General features: G+C 37.8%; 1 protein-coding gene across 5 annotated transcripts in view; it reads left to right on the top strand.

Moving 5' to 3' along the window:
* The window catches only part of WWC3 (WWC family member 3), a 90,445-nt gene that overhangs the window by 43,526 nt on the left and 24,195 nt on the right, over window positions 1–22,724 (top strand). For all 5 annotated transcript variants that reach the window (XM_085532039.1, XM_085532032.1, XM_015886914.3 and 2 more), the window contains exons 6-9: window positions 4,196–4,325; window positions 9,400–9,549; window positions 11,294–11,367; window positions 19,719–19,961. In XM_085532039.1, coding sequence (XP_085388165.1) covers window positions 4,196–4,325; window positions 9,400–9,549; window positions 11,294–11,367; window positions 19,719–19,961 — 597 coding nt within the window. The remainder of the gene's footprint in view (window positions 1–4,195; window positions 4,326–9,399; window positions 9,550–11,293; window positions 11,368–19,718; window positions 19,962–22,724) is intronic.

Below are 22,724 nucleotides of genomic sequence, written 5' to 3'. Positions count from 1 at the left end.
CACAAAACATTTACAGTTAGTTGTAGGAGAATTAACTGGAACTTCATAATGTCAAGCAGCCCGTGTATTGAAACTGCAAATATTTTAAGGCTGGTCGATGTTTCTGGGTGGTAGCCCAGTTAAGTAAGATGAGCAAAACCAATTTTGTCATAGTGTTCTCCATTGTAATTTCTTTGAGTAAAAATTGTCTCGCTTTTTCTGCTTTAGTTATATGTATTCCTCCTCATGGCTACCAGGCAATTCTGAGATTATAGGTTCAATCATTTATAGGTTCAGTGGCTTTTATAAAAAGGCTACCTGCTTGACTGGGGAGGTGAAAGTATTTGAAGGCCATTTGAAATTCAAGATTGTTTTAATTAATGTAATTAATTTAAGATAGCCCAGTGAAGTAGTGCATGTTACTGAAAAGTAAAGTCTGCAGATGATTATGAATACTAGTGTTTGTCTTGGATTTTAGCCCAAGTTAAGCTGCTTGTACTCGAGGATGGGGATACAGGAGAGACATTCAAGAGAGGAGCTGGTTCAAGGCAAGCCCTGTGTACCCAGTCAGTCAGTGGTAGTAATAAATCAGCTGGTTTAAGAGTTCAGGCATGACAGCTCAGTGCTTCAGTGCTGCTTCTCATTGCTTCTGCTGCAGTCACTCTGTCTGGTAGTGCTCTGGGTGGTGGTCAGTGCCATTTGCTGTAGCTGGTGACAGCATTTTGCCTGCTCTCTATCAGGTATTGCAGTGATTTGTGTTGTGATGTTAGTGTTTGTGCTTTGCTGAGCTCCACTCTCTGAGATGAATTCTGCTTTTGTTTTGGTTTTTCAGGTAATTTTTCAGTTGCTTTTCTGGTGCTTTCTTAGAATTACTACACTTCCAGTAGGAAACGAGCCTATTTGGAGAGTGCTTGTGCTAACAACTGCAGAGAGGAGTATCTCTAGACTCCTTGTGTTGTCAAGAGAGAGGATGGTTTTGTAGGTAGATGGCCCAGGCTGTGAGCCTATCTGTGCTCTGGGCTGTCCCTGGCCTCTCTCTCCTAGCATTCATATTCATCTAGGGGAAAGTGGCAGTCCAGTCAAGTACCGAAGCTGAAGAATTTTACTTTCTGCATATCCACAAAACAAGTGTGCTGTCTGAAAAGAAACTTGTCATTCCTTTTCCAAAAGAGAAGTAGTTTGTGTTGCTTTTTTTTTTTATTTTTTTATTTTGTGGAGACTTGCACATTCCAGGCATTTCTCCCTTTTGTTACTTCTAAATTTTGGGTCTTTGTATTTTTTGTTCCTTCTTGTGTTAGGTCAAATCGTCAAGTAACTGCCAAATGGAGACTGGCATACATCCTGTTCAGATCTTTTAAAGCTGTGTTCTTCACATTATTTTAAGTATGTGCCAAGAACAATACTGGAAGTTGTCACACTTCAGGGTTTATATCTGGCTGAAGGCTTGCTTTGAACCTCTAAGCAGCATAGTGCCAGGAGCAGGTATCAGAACCAGCACAGCTCTCTGTTCAACCACTGCTGAGTTTTTAATATCTCTGCAATTCCAATACAGTCAGAATTCTGATTTCTGTAGTGCTGCAGCACTTCTCATTAGGGCTCTATTTTCTCCACTTTCATCCAAATTTGGCAATGTTATGATAAGCCTTCAAATGTTACGGTCTGCCCTCACCCACTGGAGACTTTCTGGAGCTCATTATTTCAGTCCTGTCTCTATCCCACCCGGTGTGATCTCCTTCACTGCTCCTTGGTCTCTAGGGGTGCATTTGCCCCAAGGTGCAGCCAATTCTGTTAAAGCCTGGGGTTAGGGAGTTAAATCTGAGCCTTTTCTGGAACATATTCCTCTGTCTGGCTGTTAGGGACTGAGGATGAGGTGCAGCTCCTTCTCTCCCATGTGTTTTCAGTGACCCTTCTGCTTGCCATGAGGAAGAGCAGAGGATTTTGGAGGAAGAAGGCGTTTAGCAGCAAAGGAAATGAAAACCCAGCCAGTTGGCTGCGAGAGCGGAAGGAATGCTCAGAGAAAATGAGGAGAGATGGGGAATTAGGGCTGACTAAACAATTTATAGCTACACACGAGTTCAGAGGATATGAGAACCGACAAAAGCTTTAAAATTAGATTTAACTCAACTACAGACATACACTTTAATGAGGATTAGGGGAGGAGACTTACGTATTTGAATGATGTGGCTGGAAACAGAGTGGAGACTGCTGTATGGAATCAAAAGTATTGTGAGTGTGCTCGTAACCTACATGTTCTGGAAGCACCTTCCTCAGAAAATGTGTGCTTCATTCATAGTAGGGTTTTACTTGAATGTTCTTCCTGTTTGTACAAAGGGCTAATCTGTATTTGCATCATGCGCTTTCCCATTAATAAATGGAAGATTCCTGTAAACTTTGTAGCTTTCAAAAGTAAAGCTTTATGAAGAGGAGAAAGAAAAATTAATGGCCAATAAATAACATAATTTTGTAAAATACTTATGACAGCTTGGATGTACAGCAATACTGATTTAAGCTGTGATATGTCTGGCAGTAGAGCCTTTTCTGATTCTTTACTTAAACAAACACCAGTTCCTAAGTTGGGCTCCAAAGTGACGTCCAGGAACATTAATTTGTGGGTAACTGGACAAAAATCTGTTTGAAATTAAATAATTTCCTCTTCCTGTAATGCCAACTTGTACCAGCCAAACAGTATAATGAACAGTTGTGTAGGAGACGTTTCCTGGTTTAGAATTTGGGTGGAATCTATGTTTTTAACATTAACATAACCTTCAGATAAAACCACATTATCATTTTCATAAAGCTTGTAGTGAATCGGAGTAGCTGTTTTGCCACAGTTTTACCTGACCTTTTCAGGATTTTAAATAAAAATGCATGAAGAACTCCAAGCAGTCATTTGAAAAACAAAACAAAGCAAAACTTGAAGGCGCATGATTTAAGTATTTTTTTGTTTTTTGAAACATAAATCATAAAGGCTTATGTATTTTCGTATGCAACATGGGGAAAATTGTGCTTAAGCGGAAAGTTGAGGTTCAGGCGTACACTTTGCATTTTGTCCAAAGTCAGGACCTGTCAGAAGAAAACAAACAAACCAAAACTGTAGAAGCCCAGCCTGCAATTTCTCCTGTAGGTTGTGAGCTACGCAGTTAAACCACAGGAGTTTCATTCAAGCTTTTGAGTTTTTCCTATTATGAATTTAATATTTTAATTTTAAAGAAAGTAATCTGCTGCATGTAGAATTCTTGTGATTTGCTTCACTGACAGAGCAGGCTGAGTGAGAGTGACAAAAGTGTAGTTTAAGCTGCAAATGCATTTGCATTCTTGGTATCACTTAAATATTCTAAGAATACAAGACAGTTATGAGGTTTCTAGATTTATCTCCTATTGTACTATAGTGCAAGGAGGTCTTTTAGTGACAGACTGTTTTTTTCCAGACTAGAGTTTTTGCACTATTTTTATGCTTTTTTTTTTTTTAGCATATTTTAGCATATATTAGCATAATATACCTTGAACTTTTGAGTTATTCTCAATATACAAAATTTGAGTATTCTTGTCATGATTATATCTAGTACATCTCTTACAACTACTTTTTATAAACTGATGTTGTATGTAATGACTGATGGCTGTGTCATCCAGCCTGGCCTTGAATGCCTCCAGGGATGGGTCATCCACAGCCTCCTTGGGCACCCTGTTCCAGTGAGTGATAATGTCGGATGATGTTCCAAGATGATATTGTCTAGAGAAGATACTCAAAGTATAGAGACAGGAAAGCATTTATGGTGAAGTGAAAAAACAGAATGCCTTCATTAGGATCTTCTAAAACAAGATCAGACAGAAGTCTTGGAAGAGATGTTCAAATGTGTAGTTATGCATCTGAATAGTGTTGGCCTAGCTGCCAGTGTCTTTTCAGTTGTTACTGTGTAGGTGAGATTGATTATACTTTTGTTGTGTAAAGTAATCTGCAAATGTTGCCTGTGTAAATAAACTCTGTACTAGGGGAGGTTAAAAACAGGATATTTGTTGGTTTTGCAGAACCTGATTAGGTAATTTCATTGTTCTAGCTGTTGAGTGTATTGGACACTGAATGCTGTGCTTCTTCCCAGTAGAATGTCGTTTTATTCTTGGAAATAAAGTGGTACACGCATAAACAGAAGGTCTTAAAATGTTTGTGGTGTTTCTAATTATGTGAAAGTTCTTGAACTTGTCTTTGTCTTTTCAACAGGATTGATCGTAAGATGTCAAGTTCTCATACAAATTACAGACTGGATGAAGCACAGGCTATAATGAGTGAGCTACGAACCATAAAGAAAGCCATATGCACAGGTGAAAAAGAGAGGCAGGACCTTATGCAGGTAAAAAAACACAACCAAACCGCAATTGCTAAAATGTGCAGTGTATTTCCATTTCCTTGATGGTGATTGTGTTGGGGTTTCCAGGTTTAAATAAACAAGAATGGTGGCCAAATTTGATCCTTCTGTTTGATAGCTGACAATAGCACGCTATTCAAAAGAAGTAGATAAGGAGCCTTATGTTCACAGTATACACAATATGAGTTTCATATTTTTGTTGTAAATAACATACTATTCTTAATGTTGAGAGTGGTGTTTTTGTTTAATATAAAATTCCACTGCCGCTGTGTCAAAGACTCCTATGGAATTATTATGCTGTGTTTAAAAACAAAAATGAGACCAATAGTGTTTGTTTTACACTTTGTTTGTTTAATGTCCCCTTGTGTTCCCTATGAAGAAGTAGGACTGAGAGTCCATGTTTTAAAAGGTTTATCAGCTTGTCTATCATATTTTTCCTTTTATAAGCTTCTCACATAACTGAATCTCTGTCACTATGTGACAGTTTGGCAGCTCCCTTTTTTTTGCCTCAGTTTTTTTTCCAAAATGTTTGTATTAAGACAAATTAATTTAAAATATCCTCATTAAACTCTCAAAGCGCACAGTTAAGTGGAGTGTATGTAGATATCATCATGCAAGCTTAAAATTATTGTTTTGAATCTGAGTGTGATGATTAAGGGAAGATGCTGGATCACTGCTTGGGCATGTCTTTGTATGGATTCTGCATCTGCTCTGAGCTCTTACCTGCTGTGTCTGCATTATCAGTGTGACAAGAACTTTACTGAGCCATGATCCTTTGCCACTGCAGGAACTTTGGTACAGACTTGCTGAAACATGCTGTGGATACAGTATTCCTCACCTAACCTGAAAATGCTGTATAGAAAAAAAAATATTACCAAAGTTTTTGGGACTGCGTTAAACTATCATTGCAATCCATTTGTTTTATTTATTTATTTATTTATTTTCTTTTTTTCCTCTGCAATAGTCTTTTGCTGACATTTTTCTTCTTGTTGTTAAATGATGTGGGTAGCCTGTAATCTACATACAATAAATTTCCATAGTTATACAATTATTCAATCTCCAAAGTATTACCCGAAGGTCAGCTGATGGACCACAAATCCTTGTTCGAGTAGACAAGAACACTTAAGTCACTACTAAAAGTTTCTGCCTTGGCAGCTTTTAACATACTTGATATTTTGTGTTGGCCAGGTTTTAAAGCGATTCTCAAGTCTTCCACATGCCTAGCTAGCAAGAAATGATTAGAAAGGCAGTTCTTCATGGATGCTGTGACGCATGTTGTAGGAAACTAAGGGGTAATTTAAAGTCTTGTGTGTGAGATTTTGGAAAAGCTTAACTACTGGCCTTGTTTTGACTCTCTCAGTAGATTTTTTTTATTTTTTTTTTCCCTATTTCTTTAGATTTTCAATCTTCAGTGGCACTATATCCAGTGGTAAACATTAAGACCCCTTAAAATCACGTCTTATAAACCAATCTTAAGTGCAGTTGCATAGTCTTTAAATATGCATAGGGCACTCTGAAAGCAATGCTTCTCGTTTATTACCAAGGAAGTTACATCAGATAGAACAGAAAGTGCACAATAACACTATTTGATAGAGCAGACTCTCAGCTACAAAACTCAGTTTTTCAACAAAGTCACCATCATTAGCTATGCATTTTTGCCAGCCATGGACAAGAGCCTGCATGTTCTTTTATTTATTATTTATTATTATTTGAAAAGAGTTGTTTAGCTTTGGCAAACAAGTGGAAATCTGTTTAAAACATCTTTGTAATGAGTTGAGAATTTGATCTTTTTTATTTTCCCTATGGATTTGGAAACCGAGTTGTCCACAAAAGCGCTATCTTTAAAAGCTATTGTTGGTAAGACAAGCTTTCTTAGGGAAAACTGTCTGTTTTGAACACTGTTTATAGATGAGTTGGAAGTATTCTGTAAACAGCTGGGAATTTATTTCAGAGAAAGGAAATAGAAAATTTCATACTACTTCTTAATTTAAATCTGGCCAGTGTAAGCAACAGAACTAAACATAGCAAAAGTGACTCAGTCTTGTGTAGGTGCTTGGAAAATTGTGGCTGTCATAGAAATATGATAATTGGGTAGAGCTGTGTGGGAGAGAAGTCTGACAAGGGAATCAGAGGGTGGTTGGATTTAAACTGGGTGCTGTGGTTACAAATAAAGCCAAATATACAATCTCATAGCTCCAAATAAATGGACAAACTTTTAATATAAGATTAGTAATCAAGATATGTGCTTATGTTCCTGAAAGCTGAGTGTGTGTCTCTTTTCCCTCCCCCTTCATGCTTGTTGAGTGTCTCTTTCCCCCTCCCTTCATGCTTTAATTTCTGTACCAGCATATTCATATCCTTTAAAAATGTTCTTTCTTAGAAAGCATTGGAGAGTGTGTTTGTTATTTTGTTCTTCAATTTTTATTATTTTCTTCTTTATTGTTTCCTTCTTTACCATTTAAGTAAGCCAAATAGGTTAGATAGGAATTGTATTGAAATGTGTGCCACCTAAATTAGCTAGCAGCAAATTAATTATGTGATGGCAGTGCTTCCTTTTTGATAGACTTTGACTGGTGTGTCTGCAGCTTCAGAACCATGCATAAAGTGGTCTGTCACTTTCTCTAAGATTACCATAAACAATCCATTAACCTCAGATGAAAGAGGTTCTCTCTTCCATATTTCTGGGAAGGGTCTTTCTCCAAGTAGTTGATCTAAATTGTTTCTATGGGAAAGTGTGTTAGCTTAGGTTGTAATTTTTCATGTTATGATCGCTGGAAGGTATGCTTTTAATTCTTCCAACTAAAGACTCAGAGGACTTCCATACTTACCATAAAGCACAGTCACCTATGCACGTAGATGTAAGTTAAGATGATTGCCACCTGCAAAATGCTATGTAATTTGTTAGTAAAACCCAGAGTTCAACAACTGTGCCCAGTTAGGAAACCTGGCCAGCATCCAAGCAGTCCCTTACTACCTTCCAGGGAGACGCTGGAGTTGGGGGGTCAGGAGCACAGCAGGAGTGCATGAAGTAGCTGAAATACGGGGATAAGTTTAGATATAAGTTCTGGCATCAGGACCTGTGGTGCCTGTAACATAATACATGTACCTGTAGCATAATGCATGCTAGCCAAAGGTACCAGATGGACGTAGCTTATTTGGGAGATACTTCAGGCTTTCTGAATCCCTGGTGGTCATGAGATCAGCACCGCTTTACTGGAAAAAAGAACATATTAGACATTTGATATTTGTGCAGCAACAATTTAAAATAATTATTTCCATCTCATAAATCCACTAGGGATCCATCTCAGTTCTCCATGCAGCAAGAAACTGACAGGACTGGGTGATTTGCAGTGAGTTTTGGAGCACTAAGTAGAAAGACAGTATTCAGTCATCTCAAAATGGCAGACGCTCTGGTTTTCTTTTTGCACCTTTGTAGAGCTGTTCATCTGGCAGCAAATATTCAGAGGTTAAAGGGCCACTGGCTAGGGATTTAGTGGCAGCATAACTCAGAACTGAAGTGTGATTTCTTAGGGTGGAAAACAAACTATTTCATTTATCCATCATGATAAGATGGCCCAGCTTGACTGGGAGGTAGCAGAAGAATTGGCTTCTTTTGGGTACCCAAGACAAGCCGAGCCCTTTGGTGTGGGTGGTCATAGCTGTTTCTGTTGGCTGGTTTCAGGCCTGCTACAATTCCTAGCACTGCTTTCTGAACTCAGAAATAGGATGCCTTTGTCTTCAGGTGGCAACAAGGTGATCTTGCAACTCCTGAGAGCAGCAGCCGGTTGCTGCTACACAAGCTCATCTTCCTGATTCCATTAGTTGAATGTGTTGTAGGAAAAGGAAATGTTGCTGTATAATCCAGGGTATCCTTTTTAAACTGCTCTTTGAAGGCTGAGGACTATCTTGGTAACTGGATATGCACAATAACTGGGGGTTGTAGCAAACTGTCAGTTGTCAGAGGCACTGAAATTCCTGAGGGTCAGTGTGTTGCCATTGAGCTGCATCTGCTTAGTCTCTGATTTTTTAGTTTGGCTAATGGAGCAAGCGGTTTTGAGGTTGGGGTTTTTTTTTTTCCTGGGGTATTTTGCAGTCAGCTGACTTGGTTACATTATGATCTATGAGCTGATACAGTCCATGTAATTTGTTTGCTTTTTCCCCTCTGGGGGGTGGGGGGAGAACTTATCTTTAAAGCTTTTTTTAAAATTTCTTTTACTGCAGAATAATCAGGGTCTTAATACTCAGGGTCTTGGTTGTAAGCAATAGCCTGCGTAGCAGCTTTGTCATAAACAGTGCGATATCTGTGATTTTTGAAAGATAGAGAATACAGAAAAATAAGTGGCAATGACAATTATACCTTTTTATGAAAGGAATTTTAAGAGCCTGCCAACCAAGTTCTTACAGTCAAACAAACTTCTCTAATTTTGTTTGACTTTGTTGCTCTTTTTCTCCTTTAAGACTGCTCAAGGGCTCTGCTTCACCCGCACAGTTTATGTCATTGTCTAGACATTTCAGAGATGTTGCTTGCTTAACCCAAAGTGTAAAATATCTCTGTGAACATTGGGTAAGGGAGCACAAGGGTGAAATCAGCTGCCATAAGACGACAATCAATACAAGCTATTCATCAAGTTGTATGTGATGGCAGTATTGGCTGAGGAATGTAACCTGGGCAGAAGATGGCAAAAGGGCAGGTTGAATCACATTTGTCTTTCATACCAGCGAACTTGGTATGAAAGCTGACAGTTGCTAGATTTAAAGAACTGTGAGCCATACAAAAGCCAAAACCTTCACAGACCTAAAATAAATTGTGAAAATTAGATTTAAAGAAAAAATATCTAGATGCATCTTTGGAAGAAAAAATTTTTTGCAGTGCAAAGGTGCTTCTTATTGGCTGATAAGGCTGATAGCATTACAATTTTTACTTAATGTAAATAGCTCTTTTACGGCAAGCTGCCTTTATGAAGTCATGTTTTCTAAGGAGAATTCATTTATGTTTTTCTCTTAATAAAGGTATTATAAATATCTGTTGTTATTATTTTTTTAATGTCTGTTCTCATAGAGCCTGGCCAAGCTAACTGATGGATTCAGGAATAGCTGCTGCATTACAGATTCCCTACAGGATCTCCAGCACAATTCTAGTTCACTCAGTGATTCCTGTTTACCTCAACAACACTGCGATGCTTGTTCTCAGACTGACATCACTGGGGAGGTATGTATTCCTGTGTGAGCCATTTGCTTTAGAAAATAAGCTGCTTTTTCTACTGGAGTGGTACTTCGTTACTTCCTGCTTTAATTCAAGACATGTTAGCTGTGGCAAAACAAAAAATCCCAATAAATATTTGATTGTGAAGGATTTGCATTTTCTTATTGTTCCCAGAGCACGTGAATGATGGGCTTTGCCGTTCTGCTGCCTAAGCATGTCATAGCTCATAGGTTGGCAGCAGGTACAGTCAACCTGGTAATAGAGATGGAAGGCTTTTTTCTTTTAATCTTGTTTTTATCTTGTCATTGTTAGCACACATCAAAGACGTAGAGTAACCCTCTGTTCCTTTCATTTTCCTGTGACAAGGAAATACTTGTTCACATCCCACAGTATTTTTCTTAAAGAAACTAACAAAGTTTCTGATATACTTTATTATACTTTTATGTTCAGATATGCCTTTAAATAAGGTGTTTGAAAATACCTTATCATCAGTCTTCAGAGATAGTTCGGTGTGAATAAAAGAGTACATTTCAAATAATAAAATTTTGGCTTACTCTATGACTTTGGCTGCCTAGTATTTGCTTCTTTGGACAAGACTGACAGCAGAGCAAGAAGAAAACCTGTTTGTAGTTTGATAGTAATGTAGTTTGGATGCTACATCACGTTCAGTTATTTCTATTGAACCGTGTAACTTCTAATCATAGGCTTTTAGCATTTCATTTTTATTTCATTGCCTTTTACTGATGACTAGTAGCCAAGCTGAATGTCTCCAGAGCACCTCTGCATAAGAGGACATCTGTATTTTTAAGAGGTTACTCCTGAAGCATTTTAGAAAACTTATTTAACTCTAGGCTTTCTTGTAGGGTGTTTGTTAGATGGCGCCTTTGGGGTGCCGTTTTTCAGGCTGATGCTGGATGTGATTAACGAAATCCAAAACAAATTACCTAAAGGGAAAATTGCAACATTTTCCCTTTCACAGTATACATTAAGTACAAGCCAACTGTAGTCAGAAAATTGTTTTTGTTGGATGTAATGTTTTTTCTTAGGAAAATAAAATTGTATAATGAGGTTAATTATTTTCCTCAATTATTAATGATGGAATGTGAGTAAAGAGGAGGTTGATTTTTACACATGGGATGATGAAGAGAGCAAAAGAAGCAGTTAGATAGCAAATCTAGAGGTGCAGCAATGAAGTGGGCAACTATTGATGCCCTAAGATGAAGAGAAGTTGCTGTAGAAACCAGGCTGTGTGCAGAAGGACTTGTAACATATATGCATTTTCTGTGACTGACTGATTCAAAGAACAGGTAATGTTTTTGTAATAGTGTTTAAATCACACTAATGATCTAAGTGCTGGGTAACACATCACAGTATATGCAATGCAGTCTGAATTATTTTTTATTAAACTATCCATCAAGTAATAAAGCATTTCAGTTAAAACATATTTGTTACATTTTAGCCTTGCATAAAGTTGAAAAGCTTTGATGTTTTGTAAGTGATACTGTTTGCAAACCCTTCATTTCCTGTATCATAATGTGTTGAAAGGGTTCACTTTTATATGTTTAGCTACAAACCAGAGTTGTATGTCTAAAGCATAAAATTGATTTTGGTTGTTGTTACTCAAAACATTGGTCAATTTTTAGTTAGGTCGGTAGGAGAGACTAATTTAACCCCTTATATTGAGAGTACTTTTAAAATCTCACATCTCCCTCTATTTTCCTCCCACCCTTACTCTTCACCTCTGCAAAAGTTTGGGTTCGATGATAAAACAAGACTTGTCGACAAAGTAAGACTCAACTGGCAGTATGAAGAGGCCAAGAAAAGGTAATTAAAGACAAATTTGATCGTTTTTTTACTTTTTATTCATGTCAGTGTTTTCAAAGTAGAACTGGAGCCAGTCTCCTAACTGAAATGTCTTGAGGAAGATTAATATGCTTACTGTGCTTACTTGTGATAGTTTGGAGGTAATAAAAGCTAGGGTAAATGTAGGACTTTATCAGAAGATTATTATATTTGTTTGCATAGATAAAACTGAATGTCAGCGCTATTGTACGCTTGTACAAACAGAAGGCTGCAGCAGTTTAATTGAGCTGTTCATTTTTTCTTTGTTCTCCTCAAGCCTCACTGTAAACAGCCTTTAATATATTTGGTTTGTATGTGGCTGTGTCTGTCAGTTTGTTCAGACCTTTACATACCTGTGATCTAAATTCTATGTGCTGAAGTAGTACATTCAGTGCGAAGACGAAATGAAAAAATTATTGAGATAAATAGACATTCATAGCTGAATAAAAAGGTACATAAACGAAATTTTGAGGATGAAAAACATATGACAAAAATGTTTTCAAATTAACTTGAAATTAATTAATTATTTACCAAGTCTTTCAGCCTACTTACTTATTATAATTACTTATTTCTTTTGTGAAGTCTTGCAGGTTTTTCCTGACTTTGTGAAAGTGATCTATCTGATCTAGAATTATTTTAAAGGTATTACATACCGGTGTAGTTTAATAGGCCCTCCTTTAATCTTTCTGCTTTCAAACTATTTGTTGCATGTTCAGGACAGTGGTGTAGGTGCAGATGATAACTTGAACATGGGAACATTATGCATTTATGATTACGCTAATTTGTTCTGGTAGGATGTTCTCTAATTGAAATTGACTGACACTTAAAAGATCCAGTTACAGTCAGTTGTGAGAAACTCATTTAATTGAATTTGTTTTTCAAGATTGTTTTTTTTAGTTTCCTTTTCAATTTTGTCTGTTTTTCCATCTCTAAGAACAAGGGGTAAAAACAAAGTCCAGTCCTCTTGCCTGTTTTTCCTGCAGTGATGGCTTTTTTTGAGGAAAATTCTGATGTTGTCATATGTCTTGGCACAGATTGGAAGCCTTACGGGCAGTTGGCCATTTTTTTTTCTTGGAAAGTTTACCCACATTTGGATGCAATACAGGCATAGAAAAAGAAATTGATGCAAGCACATTAGAAATACACAACTAAATTTCTTCAGTTTTTGTAACTGGAATAAAAGTCTGCATTGTAAAATGCATTGTGTATGTACCAGTGACTATTACCTATCAAAAATTAACTAGCTGGGGAGAAAAAGGGGCAAAGCAGAAGGCCACATGTTTACTGTTTGGTCAGAGGTTAACCCTTAAGCACATCACAGCCCAGTAGTAATTTAGGAATACATGACTGTTGTTGAAGGAAAAAGAATAGCGTTTAGCGTTTAGTTTTGCCCTGTTCAGTTGAGGAGAACTACTGGTGACCTAAAGATTGTGTTAAAAGTTTTTAATTAAGTTTTCTCAGGTGGAAACGTTGACTGACTGTTTGTTTATACACAGAACGTGGTATTTCTGAACATGAGAACTGATCCAGGTTCTGACATTAATTGAATGTAGAAAATGTGGGTAACTAACCTTTCAAACAGAGAATAGTGATTGCAGTAAGGGTAGATTTGCTGTCCCAGAATAACAGCTCCAACAATGCTCTGTTATCTAGCAAAAGCATGTTAGTTCTTTTAAAATAGTAGCCTTATTTTGCCCAGTATGTTGTACAGAAATAATCAGCTTTCAGCTTTTGAGTGGAACTGCACAAAGCTCATTGCCTCTACCAGTTATCTCTGTGGTTGCATTCTTCATTTATCATGCATTCCTTCCCCTTAGCTTGCTGGCATTTCTGTAGGGCTTTTGTCTCTACTAAATATCTTTGTGCTCATTCTGCCTTGGCTGCTGAAATATCTACTGTTACTGCGCAGTGTGGGTGACGGAATGTGCTGCCATGGATTAAAATCTGCTAAGTAGAAAATCAAAATGCTACAGTATATCACAAGTGTAAAACAGTATATTATGACCATTTGCTTGTCAAACAGGGTGTAGAAATGTATAGCAAACATGTTCAGCAGGCAGACTTTGCCTGGATGTCCAAGTTTTAAGGTAGGGCTTTGAAAGTACACTGGAAGAGAAAAAGTGTCCCTCTTCCCTTAAAAGAAAGCAAGGGGGAAAACACCCACTAACTGAAGGACAGCATGGTGCATTTTTGCCATAGATGATAGTACAGCCTTAGATGCCAGCAGAATACTTACTGTGTGTAGTGCAGAAGCTTTTAAAAATACAAGTAAATTCTCTGCACATAGTGGTTTAGTGAGAAATTGCAGTATTGGGACTTCTGACTGTTCCACATTGAAAAATTAAAGGAGATGAACCTACTGATAGCGGGGAAGTTGGCTTATATTCCCCAAATATCTTTCCTCCTTCATAAAATATACTTTGATTTTTATTCCTCCTTTAAAAGCCTCTCAAACAGTAGTGAGTGGTTTGGTCTTTGCATAAATCAAGACATGCAATTGCAGAGCTTTTTTTTTTTCCTCCTTTTTTCTTTTTTTCCCTTCAGCTTCCCACTGGAAGGAAGTCAGATAATTTGCAATTTAATTTTTCCCATGAGTATCTTCAGATGCTGCGAGCTGTGGGTTCCGACAGCTTCAAAAAGCTGGAGCAATCATCCTTTATCCTGTGTCTGCTCCAGCCTCCGAGGGGAGATGTGGAAACTCCACTTTTTATTTCGGCAGTCGTGCTGAACAGAGAGGCTCCTGCTCTTTACCATTCTCTTCCCCCCATTACTGTTAAATAAACTGTACCTTATTTCCGTGAAAATGTTTTTCTCAGATCTGTCAGTGTGGCCCTCCAGAGAAGCAGGAGGGAGGGAGGACGGCATTTTTGAGCAGACAGCCCCAAGCTGCCTGGATAAATACTGTTTTCAGTTCCATTTGCTATTTCAGTGAGACCACCTCTCATGAAAAGCATTTGCATGCTGGAAAGTGTCCCCCTCAAGCATTTTTTCTGAATAGACTGTTTCATAGAAAGAGAAATCAAAAGCAAATTGTTTTTCTTTGATACCTCAAAGTCGTACGATTTAGTGTAATGACTACACAGAGTATATTGGTGAGTGATGATGAAATGTCACTGTTACAGCACCTCATGCCCCGGGAAGTGAATTAATCAATTGATGAAGAATGATCCCTCCAAGAACATGCACTGGCATTAACTGATTTTTATTTATGTTTTTAAATCCAGTCTGATGGCAGTTGACTTAAGTGAACAGAAACATCCAAGCACCTTCAACTAGCTTATCTAATTTAGGTGCAGGAAGAGTAATTTCTTTACAGTCACCTGCATTGTGAATTTAGAGATGTTGTTTTCTAATCCGATTGTTTAGAGCATTTGGAGGCCTGAAAAGGCAAAACAAAGTAATCATGTATTTTTATGTTAAATTTCATCCTGTGAAGGCAAGTTGCAAGTTTAAGGAAGTTTATTCGCTTACTTTTTAGTGAAATTCAGTGGATTTGTGCATTTTACTTTGCTACAGTAATCTGAAAATCTGATTTAGGGATGAAGTAACTTGTCTGATATCCCATAAATATCTTCTTAGGAATGTTAGCTAAATTTTTAAATCTCCCCAGTATCAAATTCTAAACATATGGCTGTCTTTCTCTTTGGGTTAGTTCAATAGCATGGCTCTGCACCCTCTATAGCTTTTAAGTTTTCATTGTACCAATTTAAATGTGAGTTAAGGAGATCCTAATTCCTCTCCTCCATTGGTTTTAGCAATCTTTATTTTCAGTGTGAATAACTTTACTTTTTCTGCAAAATGCCAATGGACTCTAAAGGTTTCATGACTATCTTAAGCCAATTTAAGACCTCCTTGTTGAAACAGGCTGCCAGAAAGGCTGGATATTCTACAGAGTGTACTCGTGTTGTCCGCCAAAGCCACAGTGGCACATACTTGCAGGAACAGCCAAAGTAGACACAGTGGAGAAATTTTATGAGTTTTTGGCTGAGTTCCCCAACTTCTTGTTCTTTCCGTTTCTCTCTTCCTCTTTCCTTGGCCTTCCCCTTTTTGAATATAATTTGTATTTCACTCTCCCAAGGGCCTGTAAATACCAGAAATTGCCTGCTTCTTACACTATTCATTGTGTGTCTTCTGCCCCATAACCTTGGTGTTATATGTGGTAGAAGTTGCCTGCTGGCTGGAGTAGCAGAGAATTGGGTTAGGATCTGACCATAAGCCTCCTGTTGTCTCAGGACCTGGTTCTGCCTAGAGAAAAGAGTAAGCTGGGCTGATTTATTTTTGCATATTTGTGCAGTCAGTTGCCGTTTTCCTCCAAATCATAACTGTGGGTTATGGTTTTATTTTTTATTAACAATATTCCCATTCCACAGGTAACAAAGGCTTCAGCTGTAGAGTAGTCTGATGCGTCACCTAAAAGTCAAGCAGTGTTTTTCTTCTTTTCTTCTTTTTCTTATTTGTTTTTGTGGAAGATTCAGTCAAAGTAATTTCAGAGAGCTTGTTTAAGCCAGGATGATCAGTGATTGTAGGCTGGGAAATACTCAGTGTTATTTTGTTGCTTTGGTGAATATAAATTAGGATGTTGATATTCCTTCAGGGTATTTATCACCCCAAGACACCTGCTTTGCTCATAATAAGGAATGGGCTTAATTGTAATGTCAGCAGTTCAGGTTATTTCATCTTATAAAAAGTCATTTTTACTTCAAGATAGCTTGGAGTACAACTCATGCTAGACTTTAATAAATAAAACCTTCTATAATAGAAGTTCTCGAGCTCATCAGCAATTATTCATCCACGCAGGGTTCGGATAGCAGTCTGGAAGGAGAATTTCTGAATTCTAGCAAAATCATTTTGTTTTCCTTAGTTATTTACAGTGACAAAAGCACAGGATCGTAGGAGTTGGAAGGGACTTCTAGAGGTCATCAAGTCCAACCCCCTGCTAAAGCAGGTTCCCTACAGTTGGTGAACTGTTGCTCTGGTTTGTCTAGAGGAACCTATGTAGAAGTGTAATGATTGAGACATGCTGTATTACTCTGAAAATGGATGCTTATTCCACCCCATGGTGGAGTTTGGATGATGCTTGGAAAATTAATGGTTGTCCTGTTTTCCACCCTTGTGCTGTGCCTGTCTTATCGTGGACTATGTGTGCATCAAACCAGCTATTTCACTATGACCATTTCAGGGCAAGTTTTGCCATTTCAAATCTTTGTTTATTTTGTATCACTAAATTTAAACCTTTGCTTCTCTGCTTAATAAGAGCTGTTATGTTCATTTCTATTAGAAATTTTTAAATATTGAAATCAACAGCAAGTCAGTCTTGCCTACCTAGGAAACCAGTCATTTGATACCACCTACTCAAGCGTGGAATGCAAGCTCCTCAGTGCTTGTTATGCAAGGATGGGAATGGGCAAAATGCCTGGAATGTTGATGGTTCGAAATTAACTGTTTTTTTTCCAGGAATATGTTAAATTGCTACATCAGTAGGGACCTTGGTGTATCTGGTGTTAGGCCAAGATAAAAGGACTCTCATAGTGACTAGACTTAAGATGTAGTATCTGAAAAATACACAGTAAGAAGCAAAAATGTGTTTGGAAGGAATTAAATTGCTACCCCTGTCAAGTCATTGATTTACATGAGTGTTTAAGGTAGATGAAATATATACATTGAAACAAGGCAAAATAGCCACTTTTTGTAAGAGATATCTGGTGTAGTATGAGCATTAAGTCTGGCATGGATAAGCACAGTAAACGTGTGTATTTACTGCATTCAGAAATAAAAGCTTGCATTGCAAGAAACAAACTACAGGTATGAAACATGCTTGGAAGGGTTTTTCTTATTAAGCTTTAGGGTGAATTCATTGTGTCTCCTATCCTCAGATATGTTTCTAAGGTTTGGGGTGAGGGAGACTGTAAAAGCTCTGGGGATGTTTCCCAGCCAAGGAGATTTAATTTTAACAAGTTTATCACTAGTAGCTTTTTGGGGCAATATACTACATAGAGGTGTTCTTAATAAAAGACAAGGAGCAAAGTTCCCCAGAACTTTGGTTTCAGAAGTTTGGTGTGCTTGCAGGAATTGCAGGAAATACAGGTTGCAGGAAATTGGCTTACTATTGCTGAAATTCTCCCAACAGATTTCTGCAGTATGTAGTGTTACGCAAGTGCTTTGTCTTTGCTTTAGGGGAAGAAATGGAGACAGGAACTGCTAGCATTAATGCTGAGAGCATCAAGGGAATCAAATTAACTACCTAATCAGATTTTGGAACTTTTCAGTGACACGAGCCTAGTCCACAGTAGTACTTTTTTCCTTTAATAATGGTACGATTAAGTTACTGTACCACAACTTCCTGCTTTCAAAGCATCTTCGAACAGAAATTCGGGGTAAAAAGCAAACTTTAATCTGGACTGACATATACAGGAGAGTAATGTGTGCTTAGCAAACACAAGAGTCTAAATTAAAACCTCCTGTATTTAGAGTGTTGTCCTGGTCAGCCAAGCTGATTTGTTGGTGAAATGGCACTGAAAGGATAGATCACTTCCTTCCTTCTGCCACTTTCCCATCTTGCCTGCTGGCATTTCTCTCTTCTTTGCTGCCTGTCTTAGCAGTTATTTACTTCAGTGGCCAGTACCGTAACTAACTCAGTCTGCATTAGAAAAATACCTAGTAATACATCTGTGAGCGGGTCACTCCTTCAGCTGTTTCATCAAACTGAACCCAGAGTCTTCACTAAACACATTTCATCTTTCATTCACAAGCCACATGAGAGTTTGTGAACGTGGCCATTCCAGTGCGTTGCCAAGGCTCAGCTGATTCACACTACCAAACTAAGTTATGACCATCCAAATGTACTTGAGTTTTACAATTCTCTCAAGCAAACCTTGGGTTCCTGTTTGTTTCATTTGGCACTGAACACTTGAAAATCAAGCTGTATACATGTTCAGAAATGTTTCCTGAATCTTTAACCACTTAGCAGGGTGGGTGAGGGAGAAGAGGGAGGGTGAGTGGCCCTGACATCCCTGTGAGGGGTTGAGGTGTTCATCAGGAAACTGCCTCTGGAATTCACTCACAGTAGCTGAGGATTGGAATATTTAAACTGCATGTATTTATTCACAATGGTGCTTCTGCTACCTGTTCCCAGGAAGCTGGGTATTGATGTAAGGAGACTGAGAAAGTCTTGAAGGACTTGGTAAAGTATTACACTTCAGACTAAGATGTAACATAATACCCAAGTTCCTTACTTGTTGTAAATGAAAAATAAAGGGGAAGAATGGTATTTGTCAAAATTAACAGTAAACATTCCTGTTTATATATGAACATGTAAACTAGCTAATGCTGTCATTGACTTACTTTAGTACATTATTTCCCTTGCCGTGATTATAAGCCAAATACTTTCCAGTTGACAGTCTGAAATAAATACTTCTGTAGGTTACGGTTTAGATAGGAAAAATCTACCTTTAGTGTGCGTGCCTTTTCATTTACTCTTGGGCAGACATTATCATGCTGTGGATTTTCCTCTTGCTTGTTGTGTGCTTTTAACAATACTTTGTTAATTAATTTCTTTTATTACCATATACTTTTTCCTTTAAGGGCAGTAATTTTTTCGTGTGCCCTTAACTTTGAATGCTGCCATTTCAAAGTGAAGATGAAGCTGTGTTGTACAAACGCCTAACTTTGGTACAGCTTAGTTTCTTACAAATGGTCAAAAATCAGAACGCTGGATTTTCTTATTTACTTTTCATTTTAACTGTAAGCTTCTGGAGTGCCTTAAGTTGATAACTATAGGACAAGCATAAGAAACCAACAGTAACAGAGTGTTCTCCCTGTTATGCTTATATACCTTTTGGTTTTGCCAAAAGAAACAGTTGTGAAATTTTTCGCTTTAGGGGTCGGTGTAGTGTTTATTAGAGCTCAGAATTTCTTTTTAGCAGTTCAGTTTCTCACAGTGTCAGCGGTGGAATCAGAAGACAGCAGTAGTTACAAGAATGTTACGCTTCAGTGTATGGAGAATAACAATAACAACAACAACAAAAAAACACCAACAAACCTCATTTTGGTTATGAAGTCTACAACTAAAAATAAGGTTGAAGTTAGCATATCTCACTGTTTTGATGATGGGTCCATTCATGAATACTTGCTATTCTTTACATTTAAAACAAACAAACCAAGACATATCCCAAGCCTAGAAACAAATAAGCCTCCCAAAGAATGCTGTTTTTTTGTTTCAGAGTTTAGATGAAATTCACTGAAACTGACAGGCTTCACCTTCTGATGTTTTTCCTTTTACTTGTCTTCATCTTAGTTTGTTCTGCGTTTTGAAATATATTTATTCTGTTTTAAAGAGTTTCAAATATACAACAGCAGCTGGCCTTGCTAGACAATGAATCTTGGCCAGGAATGGCTGAAGCGGACAGGGACCGTCTTCAGCTCATCAAGGAGAAGGAGGCTCTTCTTCAGGAGCTACAGCTCATCAGTCAGCAGAGACGATCCCCAGAAGACATTGCACGTTTGGAGGAAGAAAAAAGGCGTTTGGAGGATGAAATTCAGCGGGCTCGTGCAACCTCTGCTCATGGGGCCACTGAAAGGTTTGTGAACTTCTATCATTTTCTTAACCACTGTATTTTCAAAATGAAGGGTAGAGAATTTCATGTGCTTAAGAAACAAACAAAAAAACTTAGTGATTTATTTAAGCGAAGGAAATATTTGCTCCTGACTCTGCCATTATTTAATTCTGTCTGTCTTGAAGTTATGTGGAAGACTGTTAGTGATGCTGACTGGCTGGCTTTTCTTTCATTCATCTAAATGGTGGGAATGGAAAGAATAGATCAGAATGCTTGCATCAGATACTTAGAAGTCATCTGAGTGATGTTGCCAAACAAGAAAGACAAATGGTATCACCTGGACAGCAGATGATTTTTGTATTGTTTTACGATGGGGTAATGATTGTCTTCAAATTCATCAGAACAAAGATCCTTCCCCATATTTACTTTCTGTTTGAGAATGGGAAAGTTAAAGGATTTTTTCCACCTGTTTCATCCAAAATTTTTCTTCTCATTTACAATTTTTGCAGCATGAGCACATCTGAACTCTGACAGTATCGTAAAATGAGTCATTCTTGGAAGTGTAGTTCAATGTAAAGTTATGTGTGAGAACAAACAAACGAAGAAAAACATTGCAGCGGAAGCGCTGTTGATTTCCAAATTAGACATTTTTTCTTCTAGGCAAAGAAATAGACAAAAATTCTTTATGCGTTTTTGTTAGCATAGGCTGCTTCCAGTGGAAAACATGGAAGTACTTGTTTTTATTTTGCAGACTTGCCTTTTCTTAAATAATTGATACGTACATGATATATAAATGCCAGAAATGCCATCTTAAAACCTTACGGTTAAGAGGTTTATGGCCTTTTAAAATTAATTTATTTATAGCAGAACAATGCTTTTGTCCTATTTGAGGCATGAAAGATTTGTCTTTTTTGCTATGCTTCTTCTTTCTGAAACAGAGACATGAACAAATGGTAAAAAGCCAGGTTTAATATGAGGGAAAATTATGAGAAACAGATCAAATGTGATCCATTTTAAGGCTAATATTTATGCAATTGAGAAACTGTTAAATAGATTTGGAAGTGCCTTCCACATACAGACTCTGGGAACTTTGGTTCCTTTGGATGGACTTCCATTAGAAGGTAAATTCAGGCAATAAAAACAGAGAATTAACAGCCACTCTGCAGTTTGGTGTTGCGTATTTTGCAATTTTCTGCAGTATTGTCAAACAAGCTTTCCAGCGTGAACTGACAGAGATGGGAGTTCACTTTACACTGCAATGTAGTATGTTCTATTTGTTGTTCTTGGGCTCTCACGTTAGGTACTGCATACTGTGTTGGCAAGAAGGCCAAGCTATTTTTCCATGTAGTTCATGCAGTGGAAACCAGCATTCCAGTGTGATATTTGATATTTCAAATGCTAGCAAAAAGTGGAAGTTAGAATAATATTTAAGGGCATTCTTTTTTTGTATAACAAATTGGAGAAAATCTTAACTATTAGTAACCCTACTTTATTTATTTATTTTAGTTTAGGCTCAAGAATAACCCAAGCTATTCCCAGTTCTACTTTACTATTTCTACTTCCTTCTAGTCAGAAAATAGAAAGAAATTTCCTGTTTAAATAACTACCAGTTTTGTGATGTTGTGGAGTTTGAAATGTGCTGCGTTATGGATCAGAGCTAACTTAAAATCTAAGACAAAGGGGTCCCTGCGTGCAGTGATCACCTGAGTGATACAGCAGAGCTGCAGCCTTCCTTGCACCACTTGTTTAACCCGATCTGTTATGCACAGAAATGGGAGAAAAGCTTTGATCTTGCACATGCTTTGGTGTGGAGCTTAGGCTGTGTTGTGCTTCATTGTGGTTGCAATGAAGAGAACCTCCCCAGAGGGTGGGAAAGGTTTGCTGGAACATGGCACTGCAGACTCCATGCCAGTGTACTAAATTAATGCAGTTGGTGGCCAACAAAATTGGGAGATTTCTGATTTTATTCTTCACAAATATATATTATTATGTACCTTTACCATCCACATTTCACTGAAATAAATGTTGCCGTTTTGTTTTGTTTTGTCCAAAAGGGTTCCCTTTTTAATTGTTCGGGTTTTTTTTTTTGTATCCTGCCCTTCAGCATGTTGAGTAGCAGCTGTCCACAGTTGGTAGGGTCTGACACATGAATCTTAAATACGTTTGTTATGCTGTCTCCAGACTGTCTGTCAGAATCCCAGTTTCTATTCTACTTATGAACACAGGTCTGAAGCAGTAACTTTCCTGTGTACAAATGTATAACATGAAATGGGTTATTACACTGATTCTATTTCGAAATTTAGTGATAGGGTTTGGAATAATAAAGCACCAAGAATACCTGTAATTATCCATTCAGGAAAAGAATAAATGTACTTTCATTGAATCAAAGAATGGCCTAGGTTGAAAAGGACAACAATGATAATCTAGTTTCAATTCCCCTGCTATGCGCAGGGTCACCAACCACCTGACCAGGCTGCCCAGAGCCACATCCAGCCTGGCCTTGGATGCCTCCAGGGATGGGGCATCCACAGCCTCCTTGGGCATCCTGTGTGTCACCACACTCTGAGTGAAAAACTTCCTCCTCATATCTAACCCAAACCTCCCATGTCTCAGTTTAAAACCATTCCCCCTTGTCCTATCACTATCCTCATAAAGTCATTTTCAGTAGAGCATTTAAGAAATCTTCTAGGCATGTAAGGCTGACAGCATTACAGGTATATTCTACTTGTGGCAATGGTGCTGAGTAATTCAGCTGCTTATCATTAGAATGTGCAAAAAATTAGGCAC

The sequence above is a fragment of the Coturnix japonica genome, chromosome 1, assembly GCF_054131305.1.
Source record: "Coturnix japonica strain WE chromosome 1, WE-NBRP24, whole genome shotgun sequence".
Lineage (NCBI taxonomy): Eukaryota > Metazoa > Chordata > Aves > Galliformes > Phasianidae > Coturnix > Coturnix japonica.
The sequence above is the reverse complement of the archived record's forward strand: the minus strand, read 5'-3'. Positions and strand labels throughout refer to the sequence as shown.